This window comes from Hakea prostrata, chromosome 10, assembly GCF_041222555.1.
Source record: "Hakea prostrata isolate BN-2017 chromosome 10, UWA_Hpros_2, whole genome shotgun sequence".
Lineage (NCBI taxonomy): Eukaryota > Viridiplantae > Streptophyta > Magnoliopsida > Proteales > Proteaceae > Hakea > Hakea prostrata.
The window spans coordinates 5,438,836-5,466,073 of record NC_142609.1 but is presented as its reverse complement, the minus strand read 5'-3'; the positions used below and the strand labels follow the sequence as shown (position 1 = coordinate 5,466,073).

General features: G+C 38.6%; 1 protein-coding gene across 1 annotated transcript in view; it reads right to left on the bottom strand.

The window, feature by feature from the left end:
• Window positions 1–27,238, bottom strand: part of LOC149001670 (Insulinase (Peptidase family M16) family protein) — a 110,576-nt gene that overhangs the window by 82,989 nt on the left and 349 nt on the right. The window contains exons 2-6 of the mRNA XM_089136292.1: window positions 27,118–27,193; window positions 23,632–23,699; window positions 16,479–16,570; window positions 14,155–14,228; window positions 14,024–14,067 (exon numbers count right to left, since the gene is read on the bottom strand). Coding sequence (XP_088992418.1) covers window positions 14,024–14,067; window positions 14,155–14,228; window positions 16,479–16,570; window positions 23,632–23,699; window positions 27,118–27,193 — 354 coding nt within the window. The remainder of the gene's footprint in view (window positions 1–14,023; window positions 14,068–14,154; window positions 14,229–16,478; window positions 16,571–23,631; window positions 23,700–27,117; window positions 27,194–27,238) is intronic.

Below are 27,238 nucleotides of genomic sequence, written 5' to 3'. Positions count from 1 at the left end.
AATCTTGAGGTTTCTACCTCAAACTTGCTGGCAAACACAGTGTGGAGGCAGATGAGTCGGACTCATCAACATTTGGGTGTTTCTTGACATTGAGGTATACCATTCTTCACTAAACTAATTTTTTGAAAATGAATTTTCATCAATATTGAAATATTGATGAAAATAATATATGTTGAACACCGCCAGTAGATCTACTAACTCATGATGTCGAAATTTTTCCACTAGGCGCATTTCTTTTTTTTTATTTAAAAAACTCTACTTTTCTACATACGAAATGTAAAAAATATATATGATATACAACTTGTATAGTGATCAAGTCGATCTATGAATTCACGGTGTCAAAAATTTTCCGCTCAGCGCATTTCTTTTTTCTTATGTAAAAAATTCTACTTTCCTACATACAAAATGTAAAAAATATATATGATATACAACTTGTATAATGATCAAACAAATATATGTATAGCTTTGTGCCGATCTACAATCTGAAGGAGTCGAAATATTTAGCCACACTATAATTATTTATTTTACTTTTTAAAAATTATATATATAGGGAGTATACATGTTATGGTTTTGAAAATTGTAGAAAAATAAGAAATGGCTTTGTTATGTTTTTGAAATGCTGCCACATGGTTTCATAGTCGGTTTTGCTATGGGAAACAAATTTTATTGCCAAAAAATTTTAAACATGATTTTATATTTGAAAAAGAATACATAGGCTGGGGGGAAATACTAGATAGGTAAAACATTATTTCTTTGTCTAAAAGAAATTACTCTGATGTTGTTCAGTGACCTACAAGCATTTTCTTTATGCAACAATCATAATGTCGGGGAGTGCGAAGCGATCATCACAAAGGCAAGGAGAGGGACTTCCTAGAGGCAAGGGGAGAAGAGTTCACAGGGATAGCCTAGTACTCCTAGAGGTGACAGTGCATGGCAGTATGGTAGACCTATCAATAAAGATGAGAGAAAAACTGAGTGCAACCTATGTCACTAGAAGTTTATGGGAGGTGGGATCACTAGGGAACATCTAGCTGGCACATGGCAGTATGGTAGACCTATCAATGGAGATAAGAGAAAAACTGAGTGTGACTTATGTCACCAGAAGTTTATGGGAGGGGGGATCACTATTATTCACTAGGCAACATCTAGCTGGCACTTCTAAAGATATCATCGTATGCCACACGGTTCATGTTGCTGTAGCACGAGGAAATCAAGAAATACATGAAGGGAGGCAATGGCGCAAATGATAGTAGAGCAACTGGTAATGGAGTGGGTGGTGGTGGTGAAGGTGGAGGTGGAGGTGGAGGTAGAGGTCATTAGATAATGACAGATCTAAAATAGAGAGCTAATATGGTGAAAGCCAACAGGGGAAGTCACCGATCAAATTCGATGGTGAGCCACAATTACCCATGCCAAGGTTGTCAAGGCGGCAAGGTGACCAAAGCGATTGGGGCTCTGCCTAGGCGATTAGGCAACAAAGCAGTGTCTAGGCAGCAATAAGGCAACCAAAGCAGCTGGGTCAAATTTTTTCAATACAACTAATTTTTAAAACAACTACTTTCTATAATAAGTTAAAAAGACATTCAATAGCCACATTCATCCAAAAAAAAAGCATTCAAGAATCATATTTATGAAAAATTATCCCAAAAAAAAGAACACAAACATAAGTTCGTCATAACAATGACTATGTACTAAAAGGCGAACAAGATAAATTAATAGATCTCATTATTCCGATTTCCAAGTCATTGTCCATTAAATGATTCATTGATTCTCGATCTAGAGTATGGCTCATGCTTAACATTCTGTTACCGACGAACACAGGGTCTAGGAAGGCCACCCCGATAGGGGTGTGGGGGCAACGCCCTTGGAGCTTGTAGAGGTTTTATGTCACTTTGGGCCTCGGAATTCCTTTGCAATTTGGGACTCGATTCTGAAATGAGTAAGCTATTAAATTTCTATATGATTTTGTAGAATAAATTTTGATTTTAAAAAAAAAAATTACGAAAAAAATAATATGTACAAAATGTCAAAAAAGCGGCTGCTCTAGCATCTAGGCGGCAATAAGGTGCACAAGACGACAAAGCGATAGTGTTTAGGTGAAAAAGCGGCAAAAAATGAGCAAGTCAATTAAGCGGTTCAAAACAAAGCGGTTAAAAAACCACTTTGCCGCCTAGGCGGACGCTTTGACAACATTAACCCATGCTAGACAAGATGTGGACCACGGTGCCCCAACTACTTATAGGAGGCATAACCATGACTTACTCTTGCAGGTCGCATGGTGATACAAGCATGCATGATTTGGTAGAGAGCATGCGGAGTGTAAGCACCAACACCGATTGTACTCACCATTTAAACCTGGCAGTCCTCATCATAGTTAGATTATCCATACATTTATCACAAATTCACAGTCAATGTTTACAATTTCATCCCTTCTCGGTGTCTCGAGACAGCCAAGATATCGAGATTTCACCGATATATTGGCACACTTATATCGAGACAGTCAATGTTTAAAATTTCATCTCTTCTTGGTGTCTTGACAAGGTCGAGATAGCCAAGATATCGAGATTTCACCGACTTACAATTTACGGGTCACACAGTGATACGAGCCTACACAATATGGTAGAGAGAGCATCAAGAGGGTAAGCACTAACACCAATGGTACTCTCCATCATCAAATCTAGCAGCCTCATCATAGTTAGATTATCCATACAATGATCACAAATTCACAGTTAATGTTTAAAATTTCATCTCTTTTCAGTCATGGTCTAAATTTCAACCGAAACAATCAAAATATTGGTCAAAATTACTGCATTTATGAAAAATGACACAAAATCTCAAATATTTCATCAAAGTCATTTGTTTCGACCGAAACGGAACGAAATTTCGGTTGAAACAATATGATATTTCGGTACTGATAGTAGAAACGTTACATCCTCAATTATAACACCTACTCATTTCGAGCGAAACCTGTGAAATTTCATAGGTTCCACTAGGTTCCGTCACTCCAAGTTTCGACCCCTTCACACTTTTTCTCTAATTTCTTTTGGTTTCTACCCTCATTTGAGCTCATTTTAATATCTCCTTTGCATTCCAAGTTTCCAACTATTGTTGGGTTTTCTTGAGAATCAAACAAGGTGAGTTAATAATGTTCTCCATTTAGATTGCTTTCAAATTAAAGTATGTTTAGTCTGGAGTGTTGATCTATGATTATGTGAAGTTAAAATTAACTTTCGGATATTTTTGCTATTTTTTTATTTTTCTGTATTTAAAAATTATTTTCTACAATATGTATATTCCTAAAATACACATGTATACACTCATGTACAAACTTCAAATTGATGAATGTGAGGCACCATCACTTGATCTATTAGGCACATATTAGGCAGATTTGTACTTGGTAATATTCTCGATTCTTCTCCTATGGTAGTATATTTGAACATTAACTTTTCAATGGTTTTTTTGGTAAACTAGTAGTTAAATTATATTTATTATGCTTGAAATAGGTAGGAGGCACGAATCCAAATATTTTTGAGGCCATACAAGGCTCAAAACTGAAGTTTGAAACTTCAGAAAAAGTCATGTTTTGGCCAAAACAATCAAAAGTTGAAAATTTCGGCCTTTTCTTGGGTCGAAATTCAGGTTTTGACCGAAATTTGTTCCTTGTTCTTAGTGTCTCGACAAGGTCGAGAAACTCAAGACAACTAAGATATCGAGATTTCACCAAAATCTAGCAAAACATGGTATAATGGTGTATGATGTTTTGGTTGATTGTCTCAGTGGGTTTCAAGTGGTTTTTGGGTCTACTTTTTCTAAGTACAGCCTAATTTGAGGCCAATAAACACAATGACAATCTTTTTTTTTTTTTTTTTACTAAAACCAAACACAAAGCGTTCTTGAATTGCAAATGCATATGTGGACAGATCTAGATCATGTATTTTAACAAATGTAAACATGGATATACAAGAGAACATTGAAACTTTCATTAAAATACAAGAACAACTAGAATTCAAGAAGTCATAAATCATATTCAGTACTCATTTACAACTTATAATAAACAAGCTAGAACTCCAAAAGACACAGTAAATCATAGTTCATAAGTCATAATTTAAGTTATATAAGTTAAACGAACTAGTGAGACCTACGCTAAAAAAAGATGCCATGTCAGCCTGACTTGATTCAGCTATATGTCCGCCAGACCCAACACTCACCCTATCCCATATGCACCCTATGACATAGAAGCTAAGAAGTAATGAACATTAATAGAACATCAACTCCATGTATGTGGCATCATCAATATATAACCAATCCTAGGATATGGGTCATCATACCATGAAGTCTGCAACATCCTACTGACCAATCCACCGCCATACCTATCATAAGGATCATTGGGTGCTGCCTACATCGAGTACGGATACAGATACTGGCTGGTTTGCAGGGACAAGGACAGGGTAGAAAAACGTGACATCAATGAAGGAGAAGCATGTGTTGCCATACTATTATTGAGACCGCGACTATGAATAGGAGCCGCCATAGTCAACACTAGAATAAGATTCAGCAGATATCCCCATACCAATTCCCAACCATTTAACCATACAGGTTAAAATATGACCCACTCTGCTTTGAGCCCCTCTAAGATGAACTCCTGCCAATAGTCCCAACTCCCAATACTCATGTCAAAGATAGAGCCCAATAAGCTCTTAATGTCTGTGTTTGTCTACCCCGTATGTGGAACTGGCCACGAGGCCTTCTCGAGCAAGTTTGAAATCTTAACTCTGAGGCTGATTTCAACCAGCCTTGAAACCTAGATGGTAATGAAATTTTGGAATCTCAGTTGAAACCTAGAAATTTTCCCAAGTAGTTTTGCCACTAGGTTTTAGGGGGTTTTTTTCTCTATGATTCCCCACATACTACCTATTTAAAGCATAAAGAACACAATGGCAAAGGTACTTTGCTAAAAGAACCAGTAAAGAGTTATCATTCAAGTGTTAGTACACATGAGAGGAACCTAGAAATACAAACGTCATAAAATTGAACAAACTGTATTGCATACATTAAATTATTTATGCAAAATTACAAATACAATAACCAAAAAGAAACACCCAGGCTTCAGTTCCAAGTTGAGTGTCTGGGTGGATCCATCCCTTGAGATGCACACTCTAAATGAAGTTTCAGAGTACTCCATATCCAACAACTCCACCACATAATCCCTAAGGACTACAGCCATTGAGCAAGTAGCAAACAAGGTGAAGGAAGACAAAGGACGATGATTTTTTAAGGTAGCAAGAGGCAAAAATGGCAAAAAGATAGGGAAATCCCTGAAATTTTGATTGGTGACACCTACAAATTCTACAAATTTTCATAGAAGTCAACCAAGTTTTAGGACTTTTGAATAGGGTTTCGCAGATTTCAATCAAATCCCTCAACCCATCTTGGTCAAAATTTTGATCGCACGAGTTTAAACATTGGAACAAAATTTCACCTGTACGATTTCGTCTCAAGTTTTGGAAGGAAAAAAAAAAAAAACCCGAGATTTTGGCCGAAATTTCAGTCGCCTCGGTCAAAGTTTGGACTATGCTCTCAAGTAATCCCCAATACCAGTGGATGAGGACAGCCTGCTCCTGTGACGAGATGTGCCACCATAGTGCATGACCTAGGTGGCATGTGTAAACTATGAACTCCCCAGTGAATCTGATGGGCTTGATGACTCTGGCACTGATATCACATAATGCTCTAGAAGCTCCAGTAGTAGCAAAGTAAGTCTCCACCATCATTTCCAACACAAGTCCCAGCCTGACTAGGAGGTCGGGTCTCGTTTGGATCTTGTCCAAGTGTAAAAGGCTGAGCCTCATCACCACCTGGGTCCATTGACTAATCTTCATCATCCACACTAGCTCCACCTAATGCCACAAAAGGAACAATTGTTGCCTCCCGAGCATGTACCCTAACTTTATCATTCATAGACTCATCTACATCAATGTTGGCCTAACTAGGTCAGGCCTCCTCCCAAGCAAATCTAGCAGTGGCTCACCTCTACCCCACTAATGTGACCACGAGTTTGACCCCTGGCCAAAACCCTAAGTGCAGCCCCCTAGATGGCTCCAAGAATCCTCCATAGGCTGGCCGAACCTTCTAGGAAAGGTATTTGGGGCATTTTCAGCCCTCTTTTATCGCTGGCATTAATTCCAGATTTAGTCCTAGAGTCCAATTTGGGTTTTACTTCTCAATTTGAGTTGTGTTTGAAATGGTTAAATTGTGGATAAGGTAAGACCCTTTTACAAGAAAGGTTCTTATCTTTTAGGAGTTTGCCTTTGATTAGAATTTGTCTTTATTAGTTGTTGGGTAGTAGTTGGTAGTTGTGTCCTCAAGAGTTCTTATTCAAGTGAACTTCCTTGGATAGAGTTTTAAGTTATCTAATCTTTAATTTTCAGCAAGTGTTTTCTAAGATGCTTAGATTCTATTTCAAGAGTCAAGATTATGTGGTGGGATCTTAGTCTATAAAGCAATCCAACTTAAGAGTCTAGTTCTAGTAGTAGGCTAAAAATAGCATTGCTTCTTTGTAATTCCTTAAGTCTGATTACTGAATAAAATTGAGTTCAGTTAAGGATCATGGTTCCTAGTTGAGGGGGCATGTTTGAGAATTAAAGAGTTCTGTTCAAGGATCAGCATCTCCATCATTATTTCCAGCATCTAGAAGATTCAAAGCCATATTCCTCAAGTACAGCAAGTAACAAATACAGCAGCTCCCCACCCCCAGCCCCTGCCTTCTCCCTCTACCACAGCCCTCCCCACCCTTCCTCTTCCTTGCACAGCCCTAGAAGACCCACCCCACCCCATCACAGGCTCATTCTCGCCCCCCTCCCCCCTTTCCCCTTCATTCCCAGCAAGACAGTCCCTCCCTCACCTAGCCCCACAACACCCTCCCTGCTCTTCCCCTGTTCTGCACATCCCAATAAACCCCTCCCCCTTGCTGCCACAACACAGCAGCAGGCCTTCCACCCCCTGCAGACCCCTTTAGCCCCTGCCTCTCACCCCTACAACCCTCCCCACCCATTCCCAACCTCCCCTGCCCCTTGCAGTAGCCCCCAGGCCCCCCTGCCCCAACTCCTTCCCTTTCTCTCAGCCTCCCTTCCCTCCCCTCTCTGACTTACAGCAACAGTAGCATAAAAGAGAAAAGAAAAGAAAGAAAGAAATAAAAAAAGAAAAAAAGAATCACATCGCCCAAGATCTTTTATAGATCCACCCATAGCCTTCCCAAGAGTCATTCCCTAACCCATCCAAACCCCTACCACAGGATTCCTTTACCTTTCCTAATTTTCCTAATATTATTTTGGCTATCCTACTACCTAGTAAACTATTCCATCTTGGGTTTTGCCAAAACCCTAATTTTTCCCTTCTCCAAAAGCCTTCTTGCATAATTTTGGATTGACCCATATCCCTCCTAAGAGATTCCAACAACTTTCTTGGATACCCATAGGCATTCCATTATATTTTTACTTTGTTTGCTGGAGATTCTGGGCAAATCCCAAATTCTAGGGAGATCCCCCCCCCCCTCCTTCAGAATTCGATTTACATCAGTCACTCAATCCACCATAGGGTCTTCCACCTTAGATTCCACCTAGAAGACATCTGCGAGATCAATGTTATCCCTTTGCCCATTGCTCTCTCAGCCCATGCACACTATGGGATGAAGCTTCAACATCTTATTGTAGTCACATAGACTAAGTCATTAAGGCGTTAAGAACCCAAGCTGTTACACCTCTTTTGAGTGAATCACAGAAAAGGTGCTCCAATTTCTTTCACATCCAAATGTGGAGCAACTATACGAGGACCTAGATTGCCACCCACCTCACGTTCTTTGCACTCACGCCATATAGCCATATAGGACCCACCACATTATACCATAAAGACTATTTGTTACTTATTAGATAATCTTATCATTTGTAAAATGCAATAATGGTTAGAAGATATTGATTTGAATAAGATCACCGCATGTCTTTGCACCACAGCATCAATGACTCAAAAGGCATTCCTGGATGTCTTGATCTACCATCATTTATAATAATGGTTAAGAGTTATTGACATTACTAACTTCTTCAAATGGTACTCAAATGAGTAATTGATTTTACTAACTTCTTTCAAATGGAACTCAAAAGAGTAATTGATGTTACAAACTTCTTTCAAATGGAACTCCTAAGTCCTATGTCACCTCAATATTACTAACGAATTACAGCATGGGATCCAGTTCCAACTTGGCAACCAACTGCATCACCGCTTCTATCAAATCTATATAAAACCAAATTTTTTTGCTAGATTAGTACTTGGGGTAAAGATGGTATGCTGCACAATTTGGACTTCATAATCAAATATAGGGTATGATCAAATAACTATTGCTAGCATATTGCATAAACAACCATTACTTACCAGCTTTATGCAGTGGATGCATAAGATGAGCAATCCACGGATCATTGATGATCTTCAGGAATGTCGTGCTGCCTCTTGGACTTGTGGTATACAGGGCATCCCTTGCTTTAGTGGCAGCAGACAGTTGGGGCATAGTGGGCCCCTTCATAGAAGAGTCTACCATAGGTGCGATGTTTATAATTAAGTCCATCAACTTCACTACATGGCCCAACTGTATCTAGAAGTCATCTAATAAAACGGTAGCCTGTGCTGTCAACCACACTAAGTGTTAGACCCTCTTCATTGAAACCAATCTTTAGATGCCAACATTGATCTCAGTTCATATTTATTGCTCTCAATACCTCTCAAAGCAATGTAATTCATGGAAAACTTAGAGATACTAGGTAGAACTAGATCCCCACTGGATTTCTCCCTCAACACGCCTTGGGTGCACCTGTAATTGTAGATAAAGCATGTGACCTACCTTGCCTTCTCGACTGCACCATGCACAATCTTGATCATCCTAATATCCTTCAACAAAATATCAATGCAGTGGCCAGCACAGTGTCCAAAATAGGTTGCATCTGGTGTTATTCATCATAAACTCTCTCCTCCACCACATCCTACAGAAGCCTCTAAGTATACCTATGAACCTTGACTTCTTTATACGTGTCCATTGATCTTAAGAAGATTGTCTACTCATCACAGCATACCATAAAATTGATGGACATTTTGTCAGACCTATCCATCCATCACACATTATCCATAACTCTCCCAAATGGGCCATATTCCTCCAACATGGTCATCAATCTCTACCCTCTCTTGCGGAAGATACACATTCATTATCTCATAAGGGGTGGTGTCATGGTAACCTAGACCAGCCTCTGCAATAGTGTCAATCATCATGTGGTAATAGGGGCACCGTGCTATGTTAGATGGGATTAGGGGTGTCAACGGTGCGGTTTGGAGCTGTTTCGGGCCGGGCCTAACGGTTTCGGGCTGAAAAACCCCCAACCCAAACCAGCCCATTTAAAAGATAACGGTTTCGGTGCGGTTTTGGTTTGGTGCGGTTTGGGTTCGGGTTGACTAACGGTTTGGAAATGAAACGGTGAAAATGAAATTTGAAACCTTGATGCCTGATTTCACAAAAGCGAAAATGTTAAAGACTGAAAGTCTGAAACTGAAACAACGTTAACGATTAAGATTAAGACTTAAGAGTTAAGAGTTATCAATTAAGACTTTTAAATTTTAAAATAATAAAACTAAATGAAATTTGAAAATTAAAAAGTTAACGATTAATATTAAGACTTAAGAGTTAAGAGTTATCAATTAAGACTTTTAAATTTTAAAATAATAAAACTAAATGAAATTTGAAAATTAAAAAGTTAATGATTAAGATTAAGACTTAAGAGTTAAGAGTTATCAATTAAGACTTTTAAATTTTAAAATAATAAAACTAAATGAAATTTGAAAATTAAAAAGTTAAAATTTAAAACTTAAGCAACTCTCAACTACTCAAATTCGAGTCTCAACGTCTCAAACATCGAAATTCATGGATCATTAATTACATTTAAACAATTCCAAACAAAATTTAATTACATTTAATATTTTAATTTTATTTATGTAAAGACTAACGGGCTGACGAGCCGCACACGGGCTAGGCCGGGCCAGCCCGATTACGGCCCATTAAGGATCGGTTCGGGCCGGTTCGGGCTATAACAGGCTGGTTCGGTCCGGTTTAACGGTTTGGGTTGAAAATTGACACCCCTAGATGGGATGGTGTTGAAAAGCATCCACTTTGCAATGGATTATGTAGCACGCCCCTTTATGTTCTACCAGGCTCCTATTTCTTATAATTTTGTATATTATTATACTAACTTTTTAGGAAAATTAATTTATTATATTGAGGCAAAATATTTCAACTTTGTGAAACCATACCTGATGTTCTACCAGGCACCTTTTTTATAATTTTTATATTATTATACTAACTTTTTTAGGTAAAATAAATTATTCTACTATGGCAAAATATTTCAACTCTGTGAAACCGTAGCACAGCCTATGGAGTACAATATATATTTATTCCATCACCATGCAAGTTGTATATCATATAAATCTTTAATATTTTGAATATAGGAAAATAAATTTTTTTAACAACAACAACAACAACAATAAGCCTTTTCCCAACTAAATGGGGTTGGCTACATGGATTCTTGCCCTCCAATCAGTTCTGTTCAAGGCCATGCTAGATACAAGGCCTAAGCTATACATATCCTTTCTCACCACTTCTCCTAAGGTTATCTTAGGTCTACCCCTAGCTCTTCTAGTTCCTTCAATATGGATTATATCACTTCTCCGAACAGGAGCATTTATAGGTCTCCGTTGAACGTGGCCGTGCCACCTCAAACGACTTTCTCTAAGCTTATCACTTATGGGAGCAACTCCCAGACCAACTCTAATATGATCGTTTCTTATCTTATCCATCCTAGTTTTGCCACTCATCCATCTTAGCATTCTCATTTCTGCTACACTGAGTTTATCGATATGATTCTTTTTAACAGCCCAACACTCTGCACCGTACATCATAGCTGGTCGGACAACGGTCCTATAAAATTTTCCTTTAAGCTTTAATGGAATACGCCGATCACATAAGACCCCGGATGCACCTCTCCACTTCATCCACCCTATTTTAATTCTTTGGGAAACCTCATCTTCTAAATCACCTCTTTTACTTATGATTGAACCTAGGTACCTAAAACAATCACTCTGACGAATCTCTTTATCGTCAAGTATCACCACTTCATCATCTGCCCGATCATGACTAAAGTTACAAACTAGATATTCTGTCTTCGATCTACTAAGTTTAAAGCCTTTTGATTCCAAAGCTACTCTCCATGATTCTAATTTGGTATTAATCCCCACTTGGGTCTCATCAATCAACACAATATCATCCGCAAAAAGCATACACCAGGGGACCTCATCTTGAATGTCTTTGGTTAATTCATCCATTACCAGTGCAAATAGATATGGGCTTAAACCAAAAAAAAAAAAAAAAAGACTGCATGAAAAATTTATTTCGACACCATAAGTCTTGTAGTCGGCTTATGGTGTTCAACATATGTTATATTCATCAACATTAAACTATAGTTGAATATTTACTTTCAAAAATATATATATATATATATATATATATTTTAGGGAAGAAACACCCAAAAGTTGATGAAATCAAGCTCAATCTACCTCCATACAGCATTTGCCAGCAAAATTAAGGGAGAAAACCCAAGATTTGAGTAAATAATGACTAAAAAAGGTAGATGGAGAGGAAAAAGATGGACTATCGGAAGTTCGCAGGAAATGTATCATTGAAATTGTGTTTGTAAGCCCAAAAATTACAAACAGGTCCCTCCAAAATACCCTATTTCAATGGACTTGAACCTTGTTCCTACATGACCTGATCAATTCGATCTGGCACTCGCCATCTATCTTCACTATCACCCCCCAAAAATCAAACTCTGCCTTACATAAAGTTGCCAGAGTTTGACCAACCTCTGGATTTGAAATCACTGCTTATATACCTGGTATTGGCCATAATTCACAAGACAAAACAGTTGAAATTTCGTGGAAATATCACAAAATTCTGCACAGCTTATCTTGCCTAGCTGTTTCATCTCGCCAAGGTAAAGACAACCATGTTTGCACCTTGATCACAAGACAAGTTCTGAGTATAGTGCCTATTCCCAGTATGGAGGACGTCATGTTCATTATAAAACCAACCTTTGCTGGTACTAGTATTAAAGCGAAGGTGGGTTATCAAGTGACAAGTTCAGAAACCCATACCCACATATTCAAGAGCCAATACCAGATTATGGATTTCACATGCCCACCATTGAAGATTACCCTAGGTTGTTGTTCCTTCAGTTTGCAAATCATATTACATATATGCATAATATAGATGCTTATAAGAGGCATACTATAGGGACGAGATGACATGGGAAACTTTCTTACTACAAACTCATTAACCAAATGTTATGTAATGTCGAGTGAAACTCACCAGTCACCACTTCTCCACATTTCAGCATAAGGTTTGAAATGCAAACACACACTTCAATAGTTTGATAAACATATTATAAGTATCTTAACTGTTTCACTTCAGCACTGAATATAATGGTTTCCAATTCAATTTATAGGTTGCTTCCTAGGTCTTACTTCCTAATACTAAACAATAGCAGGTGACAATATTTCTTGACAACAAAGAGTCCTGATGGATGCAAGAAGACAGAAAATAATGTGTACCTACCATAGTATAGTCTTGCTAGAGGTAAAACAAGGTTCAACCAATGCTTGGTTATAGTTTAAGCAGATAGACCCAAGTGCCACCAAGTCCCTCCTAAGGTGCAGGAAGTTGTAGCTGAAAACTTGTATCATTTGGAGTTGACTAGAGCTTAATGACCTTAAGGAGCTGCAAAACCCATTGGAAGTGGTGGAGATGGTGCTGGTGCCAGTGTGGTAGAGCAGTTATTGGAGAATTTTCTTAATGCCTCATTTATTTTAGTCTTGTTATTCTTGTACTCCCAGTGTTAATTTATAAGTACATCAATCTTGTCACGTGAAATTGTGAACAATAAACATGTTTAACGTATTCTTTGACTTTAAACCTTGATGTATTCATTTTATCAAACAATGGTTATGTACTCTTATGTTTTGTAAGTTTGTAGCACACTTATTAGTACATTTTTCGAAATTAGGGTCAAGTTGGAACTTGGAACTCACACCTACACTAGTTTTTTTTTTTAAACCTAGGGCTACCATTGTGTTTGGAAGGCCGGAATAGGGTAACTACAAATTTCCAGCCCACACTAAGCCCTAAAACCCACCAAGATGGGCCAACAAGTTGGTTTGAGTTGAGCTGGCAAAAACTAGACGACTCAGCCAAGATCTCGTGAGATCTCGGTTTTTTGGGCCAAGCAAAATCCCCATCGAGATCAAGGTCTCAAACCATGGTATTTATTATACCAATTTAATCAAAAGAACCAACCAAACGAACACCAAAACAACTTCAAAAGAGATTGATGAAGGAATCATTGAAATACTGTTACTTCATTTTAAGGTGCAAACATTGGTATTTTCTTCTTGGTTCAAAGATTATTATTTTTTTCGGTCAAAAGGGTATGATATGTACTTCACATCATTAGAGGGGTACGTTAATCTTTTAAGAAAAACGAACCTGCCAGTAGGGGCTCTAACTGAAATTTTGATCTGTTGTAGGGTGGCATTAATGTTTCGGGGTAAACTCAAGAGGTGGCCCCAAGAATTTCCCATATGAAATTCAACGTCAAGGAGACATATTGACAACTATGATATTAAAACCCTGGGCACAGGCAGGCCTTGTGCACATGACCCTCCAGACACCAGGGGATAATGTGTCTGGACATGGGAATCTATTACACTTCCGTAATCAAACACTCAAACTCCCGACTTTGATCCGTGTTACAATCACTTGTCCGAAAGCTCGAGCCGTTAATATTAAAAATGCAGCAACACTGCATATCAACAATCAGAATGCGTTGCAAACTTGCAATAATCTTAAACAAGGTTGCACAGTTAATGTGTCCTGAATAACTGATACCTGATTCATTCTCCAAGCATCAGATAATAGATTTTTCTGATTCTCTGTACAAAAGGAAAAAATAAAACGCTTCAGTAAATTTCTGAACCGCTTGGAACTACTGCAGAACAATCAACTTGAGCGAAACTTACCAGAATCAACAGCTTTTATCTCCCGTATAGTAGCATCAGGAGACATCAACGGTCTGATAAAGAACTGCGCAAATCTGAATGATAGGAATCAATAAAAATCATGGTTCACAATTCCAAGGAAATAAAAACTAGAGAAATCTGCTGGCAAAAGCAAAAGTTTGTTGAACGAAGAATGCACTTTTTGGTAAATGGACTTTGATATTAACAGGGAGAAACGTATGGACTAGTAGTGATCAAGGGTGGGATTCAGAAGAGGTGTCGGTGGCCTAGGACCATTGTTTCAATCACTTCTCAATACAAACAACCTTAAAGTTTGACCCTCAGAGTGTGCTACAGGAATTTAGGAAGATAAATTAGCATGATCACATTGAATTGCAAGCATTCCAGGACCATATGGACACATGGGGTCCAAAAAATGCACTAAAGTCTTGTTTTCAAAACCATATCGCAGTACAAGCTCTTGTTCCAAATGAAGTTATTTAAAGGCTAACCTCAAGAAGAAACTTCTTTGACTAAGAATCAGACGAAATTCAAGTCTATTAAATGCTCTCTCAGTCCCAAAACAGCTGTTCCAGAAAGGAGCAGAGGCATTTGGAGAGGAACTCCACGAAAAACAGGAGCATGTAGAGAATAGGAAGTACTCGATGTGAGATTTTGGAAAGCAGAGTCCCAACTCCCATCATGTGTGAAAGTAATATTGGTTGGAAGTACTGGACAAAGCATCAATTTAACACTCAGGTAGCCCTCCAGTGAACCAGAACCAGCCACCACCAGCAACACAACAAGAATACTCTGGCTTCGGCATCTTCTATCGGTTAGTCGACTGAAGAAAACAAAACCAGCTTTGCCCCTTGGTTGAAACCATTTTGCACCTGCTTCTCTCGATCATCCATCTAATCAAACAGCCTCAGCCATTTCTGACCTGTCAGCGATCCCTGCAGTCAATCTTGAAAAGAAGTCCTCTGCAATAAGATTACCTTCTCCAGTGACTGATATTCCCTTGCACCATCACTCCATCAGTCTGAGACCCTCCTACACTCTAGAGACCCTCTATCCCTCCTTGAATCTCTCCTCTTAAAAACATCCTCTGTCATTCTCTACCACTCAAAGGGCAAATTATATCCTTTCTAGCCCCTAAATCCTCCGTATCCACCATTTACCTCCTCCTTGGCTGGGCCCTACTGTGGCCCCTACTCCTTTGGCCATTCCCTCCCTGGCCTCAAGCCCACCACCCACTTCTCTACGGTTGACTCTTCCTGTCTTAATGGGCCAGCTTCTAGCCATTCAATCCATTGTTCTGACTTCTAACCCATCCTGGCTCACTTACTCTATTGCTCCTCTCCGATCCCCTCATGATTTAAAGCACCAAAACCCTGGCTCCATACTTTTCCCAAGAATTGCCCTTAAATTGCTTATTCTGAACCCTGCCCACAAAGGAATTTGCCTTCAAGCTTGGATATTGGAGGTCATGCTCTTTGTCATGAGCCAATGGATCCTGGATAGTTTTGCTTCTTGGCTTTGGTCACTTTAGTTAAGAAGTTTCCCTTTCTTTAGCGTGCTGGTTTTGTTGGTGCTCTTCCCCTTTCTCTGTTCATTCTTTCAATGATTATAAGTAGGTGTTTGTGCTTGGCTCAGACTTCTATTTCTCCTTCCCCTCCCCCCACCCCCTGTTTTTTTCCTCCTTACTTCGAATTTAAATATTTTTTTCATAAAAGTAAAAAATAAAGCTGCCACAAAAAATTTAAAGATGTATTCTGCACCAAAAAGAGGTGGCAACTGAAGTAGGACTATATGAACTTCTATTTTTAGTTACTTCTCCACGCCAAAATATCAAAACAGGAAATGCAGGCCCTTTAAAGCCCAGTAACCTATTGTGGAAGATGCTCTCATCCTTTGCTGAAACACCTGGAAGGAAAGTAATAAGGACATCTACCAACATTCCTTTTGTACCGATCATGCATCTCATTTTTTTTGTCAACACAAGTTACGGCGAGTTCCCTCACAATGTCCCCCCCCCCCCCCCCCCAAAAAAAAAAAAAAACCAAGAAAAAGAAGAAAAGAACTTTAAGAAAAAGAGTGCTAAATATTCCCGATTCATAAACACAGTCAGGGGGGTGGGGGGAAGAGAGTTTCATTTTCTGGAACCAATTGAAAACAATTCTGATGTGCACCATCTCAATATAAGCTTTTTGTGAGAAAAGTGATGTTAGTTACACATATATATAGCTTATTATTGTATTAAGTACATTTTTGAGGTCACAACAAGAATCAACATACGTATAGACATAGACAGCCACTTACACGAAAAAGACAAAACGACTGACCTATCCAAAGCTTCTTCAAAGCTGTCATTGTTGACATCAAAATGGTAGTTTGTGTTCTCATGAGATGTAAAAGCATTAGTAGAGCCGCCATGCTGCACATCAGCCACAGAGGACACATGAAGAAGGATTGAAGCAAGATTTGCACCATTTCATTTAGGATTATTACATGAACAATCTCATGGATAACCAACATATCCAGGAAAGAGATGTATCATACTGCAGTATAGAAGTAACAACAAACCACAAAAATACAATGTTCTGAATCTTCTGATACTACATGCATCAAATGCCTTACCAAGGAAAATTGCATTTGTTATCATCAGGTATAAAACAAGCTATGGTGACCAAGCCTTCCATGACAAAACAGAAAAAGAAGTTCCCTTGACACTCCCATGGTACAAGGAACAACTAAAGTGAAAAATAGAAGTACATGCTGACTGATGACAAACATCCAAAATCTCAACCTTCTACACACCTTCATCTTAAACTTAAACTCATGGTTTGAGAACTCGTGAGACATCTTGTTCTTTACAAAGTCAAGACACAGATTATAGGTGAAACAGAAAAAAATCAAAAAGCTCGAGCAAGATCTTGGTCGAGTTGAGATCATGACTCCATATCTCGACCGAGCCACCAGTGTAAGATCCTCATATCTCGATCAAATTGAGATTTTAACTCAATCTCGACCGAGATCTCACCCCAGCTTCTTCAACTACTCTTTTCATTGGTTTTTGCGCGACTTTTTCCCAGTAACTTCACTGGGTTACCTCTTACATTGATCAACTAAACTCCTACAACATCTCTTGCAAATATCAAGGTGGTAAGTTGTTTGCAACCAAATCTTCAAGAAAGCTATTCATCCCAATTTTTTTTTTTTTTTAATAATCTATGTTCTACACTTGTTCTATGCATGTTGATTAAATATAGGTTAACTTGGTCTGATCTACAGTTTGATGGAAAGAAGATTTTTTAATTTCAGGATTAAAAATATATCTTTTAAGAATTAAATCACAACATAATAAAAAAATATTAAGTTTTAGAAATGATTCTAACATATGTTAGACCCCATTGGAAGGCCTACAACCTCTTGGATTCAGATTCTTTTTCCGTCCATCATGCTATTTATTTTGAATTTTGAGTTGCCTAGAGTCAAGGATGTAGATGAGCTGAATCCCCACCCCCCACCCCCCACCATTTCCCTGTCCCTTTGCATTGTATCTTATGTTGGAGTCATACTAAAAGACAGCAAGCACTTGTTTCTTTTTTGCCCTTGACCAGTTCCATTTGTAGAAATGCCATTCCTCCATTTGGCCTCGCTTTAAATTCATCCAAGTTTTTCTAGAGAGTGATCGTGAATCCTTAGGTCCTTTAGTGGTGATTCTATTAGTGATACCATCCGCCATTTTGTGTTTGGGGCTTCCCTCAATCACCATTTAGATCAGAATCTTAAAAGATGGAACTCAAACACCAAAACTTTGAACATGATTTGGAAAGCCTTCTATTTGAAGTTGTTACTTGCATGGTGGGAGATCTCGCGATATATCTCGCTATTTAGAGATAGCGAGACGAGTTGGGAAAGATGGGAGATCTCCCCTCGAGTTCTCGCAAGATCTCCCAACTCTGGTCCAACCACTTGGATTAGGGGGTTTTAAAACCCCTTATCTTGCTCGAAAGAGGCATATCTCACCTCTCTCTCATTGCAATTCTCAAAACTTGTCGGAAACCTTTTTTTTTCCCAGAATTTTTTGGGGATTCAACTTCTAAACATCCTTAACACATCTACAACATCATATTATCATCATTCAAGCCTATTTCAACTAGATCTTCAACAAGGGTAAGATTTTCCCTCAAATTTGAATTTTTTTCAAATAGAATGCTCTACAATGGATGTGAGTCTAGCATAAAATTATATATTGATCTACCAGCTTTCATCTACACTTTCATGGAAACAAATTTAATTTTCTGCTATATTTTTTGAATTTTCGTATTTAAAAAATGTATTATCTAAAAATTAAAATTAAAAAATATAAAAAAATACCTATGATATGAATGTGATTATCACTTATGCTAAACTACATTGAGAGGGTTACAACCCCATGTATTCATATTTTGATTATCACGCTTGCTGTATTTTTTTTATTTTTTTATTTGAATAATTAAATAAAATAATTATGAAAAGTAATATATTATTTTAAAATTTTATCTTTTTTTTTTTAAATGATGCTCATATTATGTAATTTATATTAAAAATACAAACATGTCTGTTTGAGCATTGTATATATGTTACCTTAGAACAAAGTGTGTGTTTTGTTGTTTTATAAATTGCTTTTACATAAAATAATGATAAAATTAATATTTTATTTAAAAATTATCTTTTTTTTTCTTAAATGATGCTCATATTCTGTAGTTTATTTTAAAAATACAAACATGTCTATTTGAGCATTGTATATATGTTATCTTAGAAAAAAAGTGTGTTTTGTTGTTCTATAAATTGTTTTTAGATGTTTTTATTTATCTAAAAATTATTCTAATGATTATTTGGAAACATCCATGCATGTATTTCAGTGTTGTAGACTTGTATCTTAAATGGCAACTAATGGGAGTGGCGACACTGGCAGTGGCAATGGGACCCAAGACATTGCTTGGCAACATGGGATACACTGACTGCCGACAAAAAAATATCTCGATGCAAGTATTGCCTCAAGACCTTGAATTCTGGTGGTTCAACTAGATTAAAACAACATTTGGCTAGAAGCTACAAAGATATTGCCAAGTATCCCAATGTTCCTTATAAAGTGCAGAAAGCAATTGCAGCAACTTTCAAGGGAGGGAAACAAAAAAAGGAGGAGATGGCACACAAGCAAAGGGAATTTGAGGATACAGTGTTGGGGAGACCTTTGTTGATGTTGATGAGGAGTCGGACGACAATGAGGAGAGGAGGAGGGTTATGGGTATTAAGTCACAGGCCGAGTGGAGACAAATGAAGGTTGCAAAGGAAGGTAGCAGACAATCCTTACATTTTGAGAATGTGAGGCAATATGAACAGACAAGAGGAGCAGGTGGTTCGGGGTCGGGGCATCCATGCCACCTAGACATAGTTTTCATGGAAGTGAGAGGACTGAAAGGAGAACGACTACATATTATGATGCCACATTTGACTAAGACCCCTCCCTTTTCAAGCATCAAGACACCTATCAAAGAAGCATTTCATATATGTTTGCTGGAGGTAGAAAAGAGTGTAGGGAGGAGGAAGCTAGGTTGGCGATCAACAACTTCATGCTCTATAACAACATTGCAACCAATGTAACCAAAACACCATACTATCAGGGGATGATCAATGCAGTTTCTAGGGCAGTGTGGAGGTTAAAGGCCCAACAGCTTGGGAAGTAATGAATAAATATTTAACAAAGGTGAAGCAGGAGGTGGAGGAATACATTGGTTCATTGAAGGAAAGATGGACAACATATGGTGTTACTCTGATGGCTGATGGATGGAGTGGTCCTACTAGACAGTCTATCATTAATTTCATGCTGAGCTACAATGGACATCCTTCCTTAAGTCAGTGGATGCCTTAGAGAAAATTAAAGATGCCGACTACCATTACGAGCTTCTTAGGAAGATGGTCTTCGAGGTAGGGCCAAGCAATGTTGTCCAAATTGTCACAGATAACGGTGCTAACTTCAAGAAAGTTGGTGAAATGTTGATGAAGAAGAAGAGCAACAAGATCCACCTCTTTTGGACACCATGTGCAACACACTCGATTGGCCTCATATTGAAGGACTTGGGGAAGAGAAAGTCAATCAATGTTGTGGTTGACAAGGCTAGAAGGGTCAATAATTTTATTTGTAACCATAGTTATGTGCTGAAGATGATGAGGAACCACTGTAAGGGTGATCTAGTCAGACCTAAATTGACTAGATTCGCCACCAACTATGTAGCTCGAAAAGCTTCCAGGAAGAAAGTGGTGGGTCAAAGGCACATGTTTGCAAGTGAGCAGTGGTTTAATTGGCGTGGATCTAGCCATCCTGATGCGGTAGTAGTCCAACAAACCATAGCTGATGATTCCTTTTGGAGGCAGCTAAATAGGACAGTGGACATTTTAGAACCTATTATGTTTGTTTTAAGGATGGTGGATTCGGAGAAGAAGCCCACAATGCCCCACATATATGCTGCCCTCCAGCAAATGAAAGAGTTGGTTAAAGCTGCTGCCCCTGGCTTCTTCAAATCCTACAAGAGGATCATCGATGATAGATGGGAGACGCACTTGATGCATCCTTTGCACTTGGTTGGTGAGTCACTTTTAAGTCTTTAAGTTTTTGTTATATACTATAATTTGGATCGTTAATTTGTTATAAGTTATAACTTATAACTTATAATTTATAAACAAGTAAACAACCAAATTTTTTATTTCCACAATACAAGCTTACTACCTCAACCAAAAGCACCATTACAATAATGATCTGGGGCTTAATGTAAGGTTGATGAATGGGGTGCAAGACGTGGTGGAGAAGCTTGTGCCAAATCCCGTCATGCAAGGGACAATTAATGGAGAGGTGAGAACTTATTCAATTGTTTCTTCAACTTCTTGCATTAGTGCATATACAGTAGTAAAAGTACAATACTTGAACAATTGGTGTATAGTTCAGGGATGCCTCTGGGAGTTTTGGAAAGCCTTCTGCGATTGCAACTACGCAAAAAATTGATCCTAGTAAATAGTCCATTACCATAACTCTATAAGGGACAACTGATAAGTTATATAAGTATTACTTGCCTAATGCATTCTTATATTTGGTTATGCAGCTAACTGGTGGGTGCTATATGGAACTAGTTCGCCAAATCTCAAGGACATAGCAATTAAAGTACTCTCACAGACTTGTTCATACTCTGATTGTGAGAAAAACTGAATCACCTTCTCGCTCATCCATAGTAAGGTACAGAAGAAATTGGGGAGTAAGAGGCTCAAGGACTTAGTGTATGTGCATTACAACATGAGATTGAGAGTAGGGCACATACAAGATGACATAGATGACTAAAATCGGGAACCAATTGAGTTGACTGATATATTCCAAGAGCCCTGCAAAGGATGAGGAAGATGATGTCATATATCAGTGGGTTAGGGATCGAGGTGGCCTAGTGTTGGATGGGCCAGGAGGGCAGCCGGATCCTACCATTGTTGCTGCCATGGGCCCAGATGTTGTGGCCGACCACATGTCTTCTGATGAGGGTCGACTGCTATAGCAGCATCAGCAGGACTGAGTGTACCATTTGTGAAGCCACCTGGTCGACTTGAAACAACTGCGGTGATGTCTAGTAATGGGAGTGATGCCGATGATACCGAGGGGCCAAGTGGCCAAGTCAGCCATCAAGTCATGGAGGCAATCAAGCTGTGGTGTTGCTAGTTGAAGTCAGGGTCAACAAAGGGAGTCACCTCCACTAGGTCGAAGTCATCCAACACATGCGAGCCATAGTTCCCTTATCTCCCAGACTTATACTAGGAGTAGGAAGAGCAGACCAAACCAGAGGCAAATGAATGATGATGCGAGCATGCAGAATCTTGAATTGAACATGGGAAGCATGAGCCTAGATCATGGTCACAGTGGTTCACAACAAAGTTTGGCCAGTTGACAGTCATCGGGGTACCTATATGGAGATCACAGCACCAGGTCAGATTACACTAGGTATTCTTCTTATGATTCTTATGAAAATGATGCAATCCTCATGACCCTGCACCTGGAGAGTACACATATGGGAGCGAAGGTGGGCTGTTGACTGACTGGTTTAAAAACCCCTACCCATATATTCAACAAAAACACGAACAACAAGAGCAGCAATGGCTCTTTCACCCACCCACAATTGACAGTTACCCCAAAGTGTTATTCCTCCAGTATTCTGACATGGAGATATATCAATTATACATAAACCGATATGTGACATACTACAATGATGAGTTGACTTGGGAGTCATACATGGCCACCGTTCAAAATCAGTTGAGGCAGAATGTTGAGTGAAACTCTTGTTATCTTGTAGTCTTGTTAGTTGTTACTCTTGTACTCTTGTGATTGTGAACTTATGAATTACGACTTATGACTCACTAAAAGTCTAAAACTTCTTATGGTTGTAAAATTTTGAAGACATTTAAGTTCTTTAACAGTTCGATGTGTAATGTATTTGATACTTGATAGTTGATAACTTGAATTACTTGATATCTCTACATTACATGTTGTCTAACCTTGCATTTCACAGCATTTCAATTTTACACATAGGGTCGACTTAGAAGACATACTTAGGGTTATTTCTCACAAATGTAAGGCCACCAATGTGTTCAAAAGGCCTTAAATAGGCTAAATACCAAGTTTCAGCCCAACCAGGGCCCTAAAACCCACTGAGATGGGCCACCGAGTTTACGCTAGAAAATTTGTATATCTCGACCGAGATGGCGAGATCTCGATCGAGATCTCGGTTTTTTTAAGTGGCGAAATCTCGTTCAAGACCGAGATCTCCCACCGTGGTACTTACTTGGGGTCTTAGTCTCTCTCCCCTTTTGGTTCCCTTGTTTGTACCCCCCACAAACCCCTTTTACCTCTTTGACCTTCTTAGGGTTTGGTAATAACTTATTCAACAAAGGGGAAAAAAACCTAAGCTTCTGGCAATTTTGTAAAACCTTGAGAATCAAAGGAACCATTTGCCTTGCAACTCATTAAAGTTCCCATTAAGGAACAATTACTCCAAGAACAGAAAAATAATTAGACAATTTAACATTAAGAAGTAAAAAGTTATGCTAAGACCTTAACATTATAGGGGCAGGTAAAAATCAGTTGAAGAAATAACCAGAGACACGATATCAAATATGTTTTAACACCCAAAAAAAATCTCCTTGGGACATGGGCCCAAAGGTTGCTCCAGTTCATAAAAAGCATGAGGAATTCACAGTTCAAACATTAAACCAAATCAAAAAGGCATGATAATACCCATGCATTGACCAAAAAAATTTTGTGGGCTCATAGATATGAATTATACAATCATAAAAGTTGCCAGTTCCATTAATTGTATGAAATGAACCACCATACCCCAAAACGAAAAAGAAGAAAAAACACTGAAAAAATGCATATTCAAATTTTGAGCTCTAAAACCAAATTATGCATGAGTCAAGTACCTCTGTTATATACTTTGAATAACTGTCCTCCAAAGGATATTTCTCACTCGCATAAAATAGCATATGCTCTGCCAAACAGAAATCAAGGACATATTTAGGAAATAAGTATGAGAAGGAGGGAAGTAATTACTAAGATTTCCAACCGAATTGACCTGGATATGTGATTTCATCTATTAGGATGAATATGCATCAGCGAATGTTTAGCAATGAACCAGACATCTGATCAATCTCTATGCTATTCTATAAATAGAAAGATTTCCAGTGCCAAACCTAGGTCTAGCTGAGAAATTTGGAAAATTATACCTACTGATTTAGACCCAGGATCAATCTATGTGAAGTCATAAATGATACAAAAGGCCTAAGTATGCATGTCAGTCGCAGCTGCGAACAGTCAATGGTATATTCTTTTTATTTTGTTGGACTATTCTGCCCCCAAGTAATGTATCGCTCGTGTTACAAATTATATTGTATTGACTAGGGAGCTTCAAAACACAAGGTTCCACATTGAATTGAATATGGAGTTTCAACACACAAGGCTTGATCTCCTTCTTCATTATTTTTTACATGGTATAAAAGCCTGATCCTGTGGCACTGGTACACTCTTCCTTGCCTTAGTTTTCTTTTTCCTCGTTTTTTTCTTTTTCTCTTCTATCGATCAGGGGAGAGAGGGGTTTAGTTTTCGAAAATTCTGCAATTCATCTTCTACCTCTAGAAACCCTAACCCTAAGGTTGGGAATTGAATTCAAATACTAAACAGAATTCTGTTTTCAATCAAACCCTAAAACCAACCCCTCCTTGGCTGAACCTTATTCCCTTCCGCCTCCCCCTAGCCACCCTCCCTAGGGTCCTAGACACATTAGGAAACCCTAGCTTGGGAATCAAATCTGGAACTCGTATTCCACAGAATCAGATTTGATTCTCTAATTTTCCAAGCTCTAACCCTGCTGGCCAAAACCTATTCCCTAGCCAATCAACCCTAAATCATCCCTGAACCCTAACAACCCTATAAACATAAACCCTAGCTTTTCTTTCAACCCTAAACTTGAAGTCAGTTCTGAATTCTAAATTACAGCAAGGTTTTGAACTGAATTCTATAAAAAAAAAAACCTACAATCCTAACCCTACCCTAACCCTTGCCAACCCCTCCTATAACTTTAGAGCCATCTATCCAGCCCTCAACCTACAACCACAGGTTGATACAGCTGCTGTCCATTAAGATAAAGTGAGATTTGACCTAATACAGCAAGGTTTAAACTGTCTTCACAGCTGGTTCTCTAAAAGAGGATCCTGAAGACTGGCCCCTGACCTGGGCTTACATCACCTCACCCTGTTATAAGCTGAGGCTGGTATGATGTTGATAAGTTCATGGCTACGGTCAGGTACAAGCACAGGATGCATCAGCTATACCATTCCAAGCTACAGGTGGAGCTGCAGCAACTGCAGAAGATGGGATTTCGTCCAATTTCTCAGGTGGTCCCAGTGGCAATGGGGATCATGAGGTACAGTCACAAAGTCAGGCTCAACCATTAAGTCAGGCACAGGATCCAGATGAGACCAAAGCTCCTAGTCAGTGTCAGACTCAGAACGGTGGTGGTTCTGACATTGAAGATGATGCTACTAGGAGATGATGCTAGTGGTCATGGAAGTGACGGTTAATTTCAAGAGCTACATGTGGTTCCACTGCCAGATACAAAGTACCCCATCTGATTCATTGGGAATTGCAGTATACATATGCCACACAAAATGAAGACCATGGTAAATTATCCCCTAGGCCCAAGCCCTCATCCACTAAGACTAGGGGTTACTCGAGAGCGCCCCATGGCAAGTCTAGCCCGGCAAAAAGATTAATAATGGAATTTTCGCTTTATCGGTGAATTGAGTATTGGCAAGAGAGCATGGTTTTCAAAGCGTTTATTTGCCACCACTGTGTTTACATGCAATTTTTCAGCCGTTTTTTTCGCCTAATTGATACAGTTTTGTCACCTTGTGTGCCTTCTTGCCGCTTAGACGCCAAAGCAATCACTTTTTGACATTTTGTACATAATAATATTTTTTTTCTTTTTTTTTAAATCAAATGTTATTCTACAAACCCGTATACGAATTTAATGGTTAGTCATTTTGAAATTAGGAATCAATGAATCATTAAATGGATAATGATTTGGAAACTGGAATAATGTGATATATTAATTTATCGTGTTCAGTAAAAAAGTGATAAAAATGGACATATCAATCCCGATTCGGATTTGAAAATTATTTGCTTATTCAAAAAAAGTTGGGTGAAAAACAATTTGGTCAAATAATGCCCACTAAAATTAATGCCACCTCTTGATTTATCCAATTTATCAATCAAACCCCACCTTATGGATTTCTATGTTAACTCAGGGGGCAGACTAAAAATTTCCTGTATAAAGAAATAAGGCATTATAATAAGACTTTGCTCCATCTTATGGATCACTAGATTACTATGATGCTTGGAACAAAAATAATAGTCCAACCGCTATCATCGGGCCTAACAGCTATCGAACCATGGATTGAGCAACCCACTGCAGAGAACACTTTTAAGCTCCAACAAATGCAACAAGCTGTTGAAACTATTCTAAACCCACCTTTCATCTCTGCCAACAATGCCAACCCACAAACAACAACCCTGAAAAGTGGGGAACCAAAATAAACACTCTAGGCCATGCGACCACACAACTCTTGATTCTTTTAAAGAGAAAATATGCTTAGTTATCCCATCCAAACATAATAACTATGCTCCACAAAGAATATACAAACAGGCCAATGGTTATTGAAGCAGCCTCCCCTGTCAGACACTGTCTCTGGTCAACCTCTCACTGCTTCCTCATATGAAAGATCCTCAGCACTCTCCCTTCTGTATATATACAATCACCACCAAAATTATATATAGGGATTATCAACACTTTCTGTCACCCCGTTGAACAAGCTGAATTTTATTGTCAGTCATGGAAAACACAAGTTTCCTTTCAAATTCATGTGAAAGTCATTACATGATGACACCGGCAATATTCATCCTCATTTTCACATCTCACATGAAAAGGTAAATTTGAAGCAATCGCATCAATAGGTGGTGCATTCCACTACAAAAGGAGTATCTTCAATTTTCTCAATGCTAATCAAGGGTGAACCCGATACCAAAGGCTTCCACACAAGCAGAGTCCAGGGTCAGTTTTCTTAGGCAGCCTTAACCCAGGATTTTTTTTCCAAAGAGGCTGTCTCTCAATACTAATAATGCTCGGAAAATACAAGAAAACACCATCTTCTATAATCCTAAATACAATCAAAGAAATACCAATGACATCGTCAGACAATTTGCAGTCATCATATCATGTTTTATATACAGACAGACCATATGTAATAATACCATACAATGTTTTTTTGTCTTAAAGAAGCCCAAATTTGTATATCCATCACAATCAAAATCTTTACACAAAGTGACTATGTCTATGCATTTCCACAACTTACCAAGAAAATGTGCAAGGCCTTCTAGACCTTCAGGATCGCTAAATGAACCAACTCTAACACTCATGGAAGCAGCAGCCTGAAATAGCAATACCAAATGAAGCCGTATGAGTCCGTAAACTCC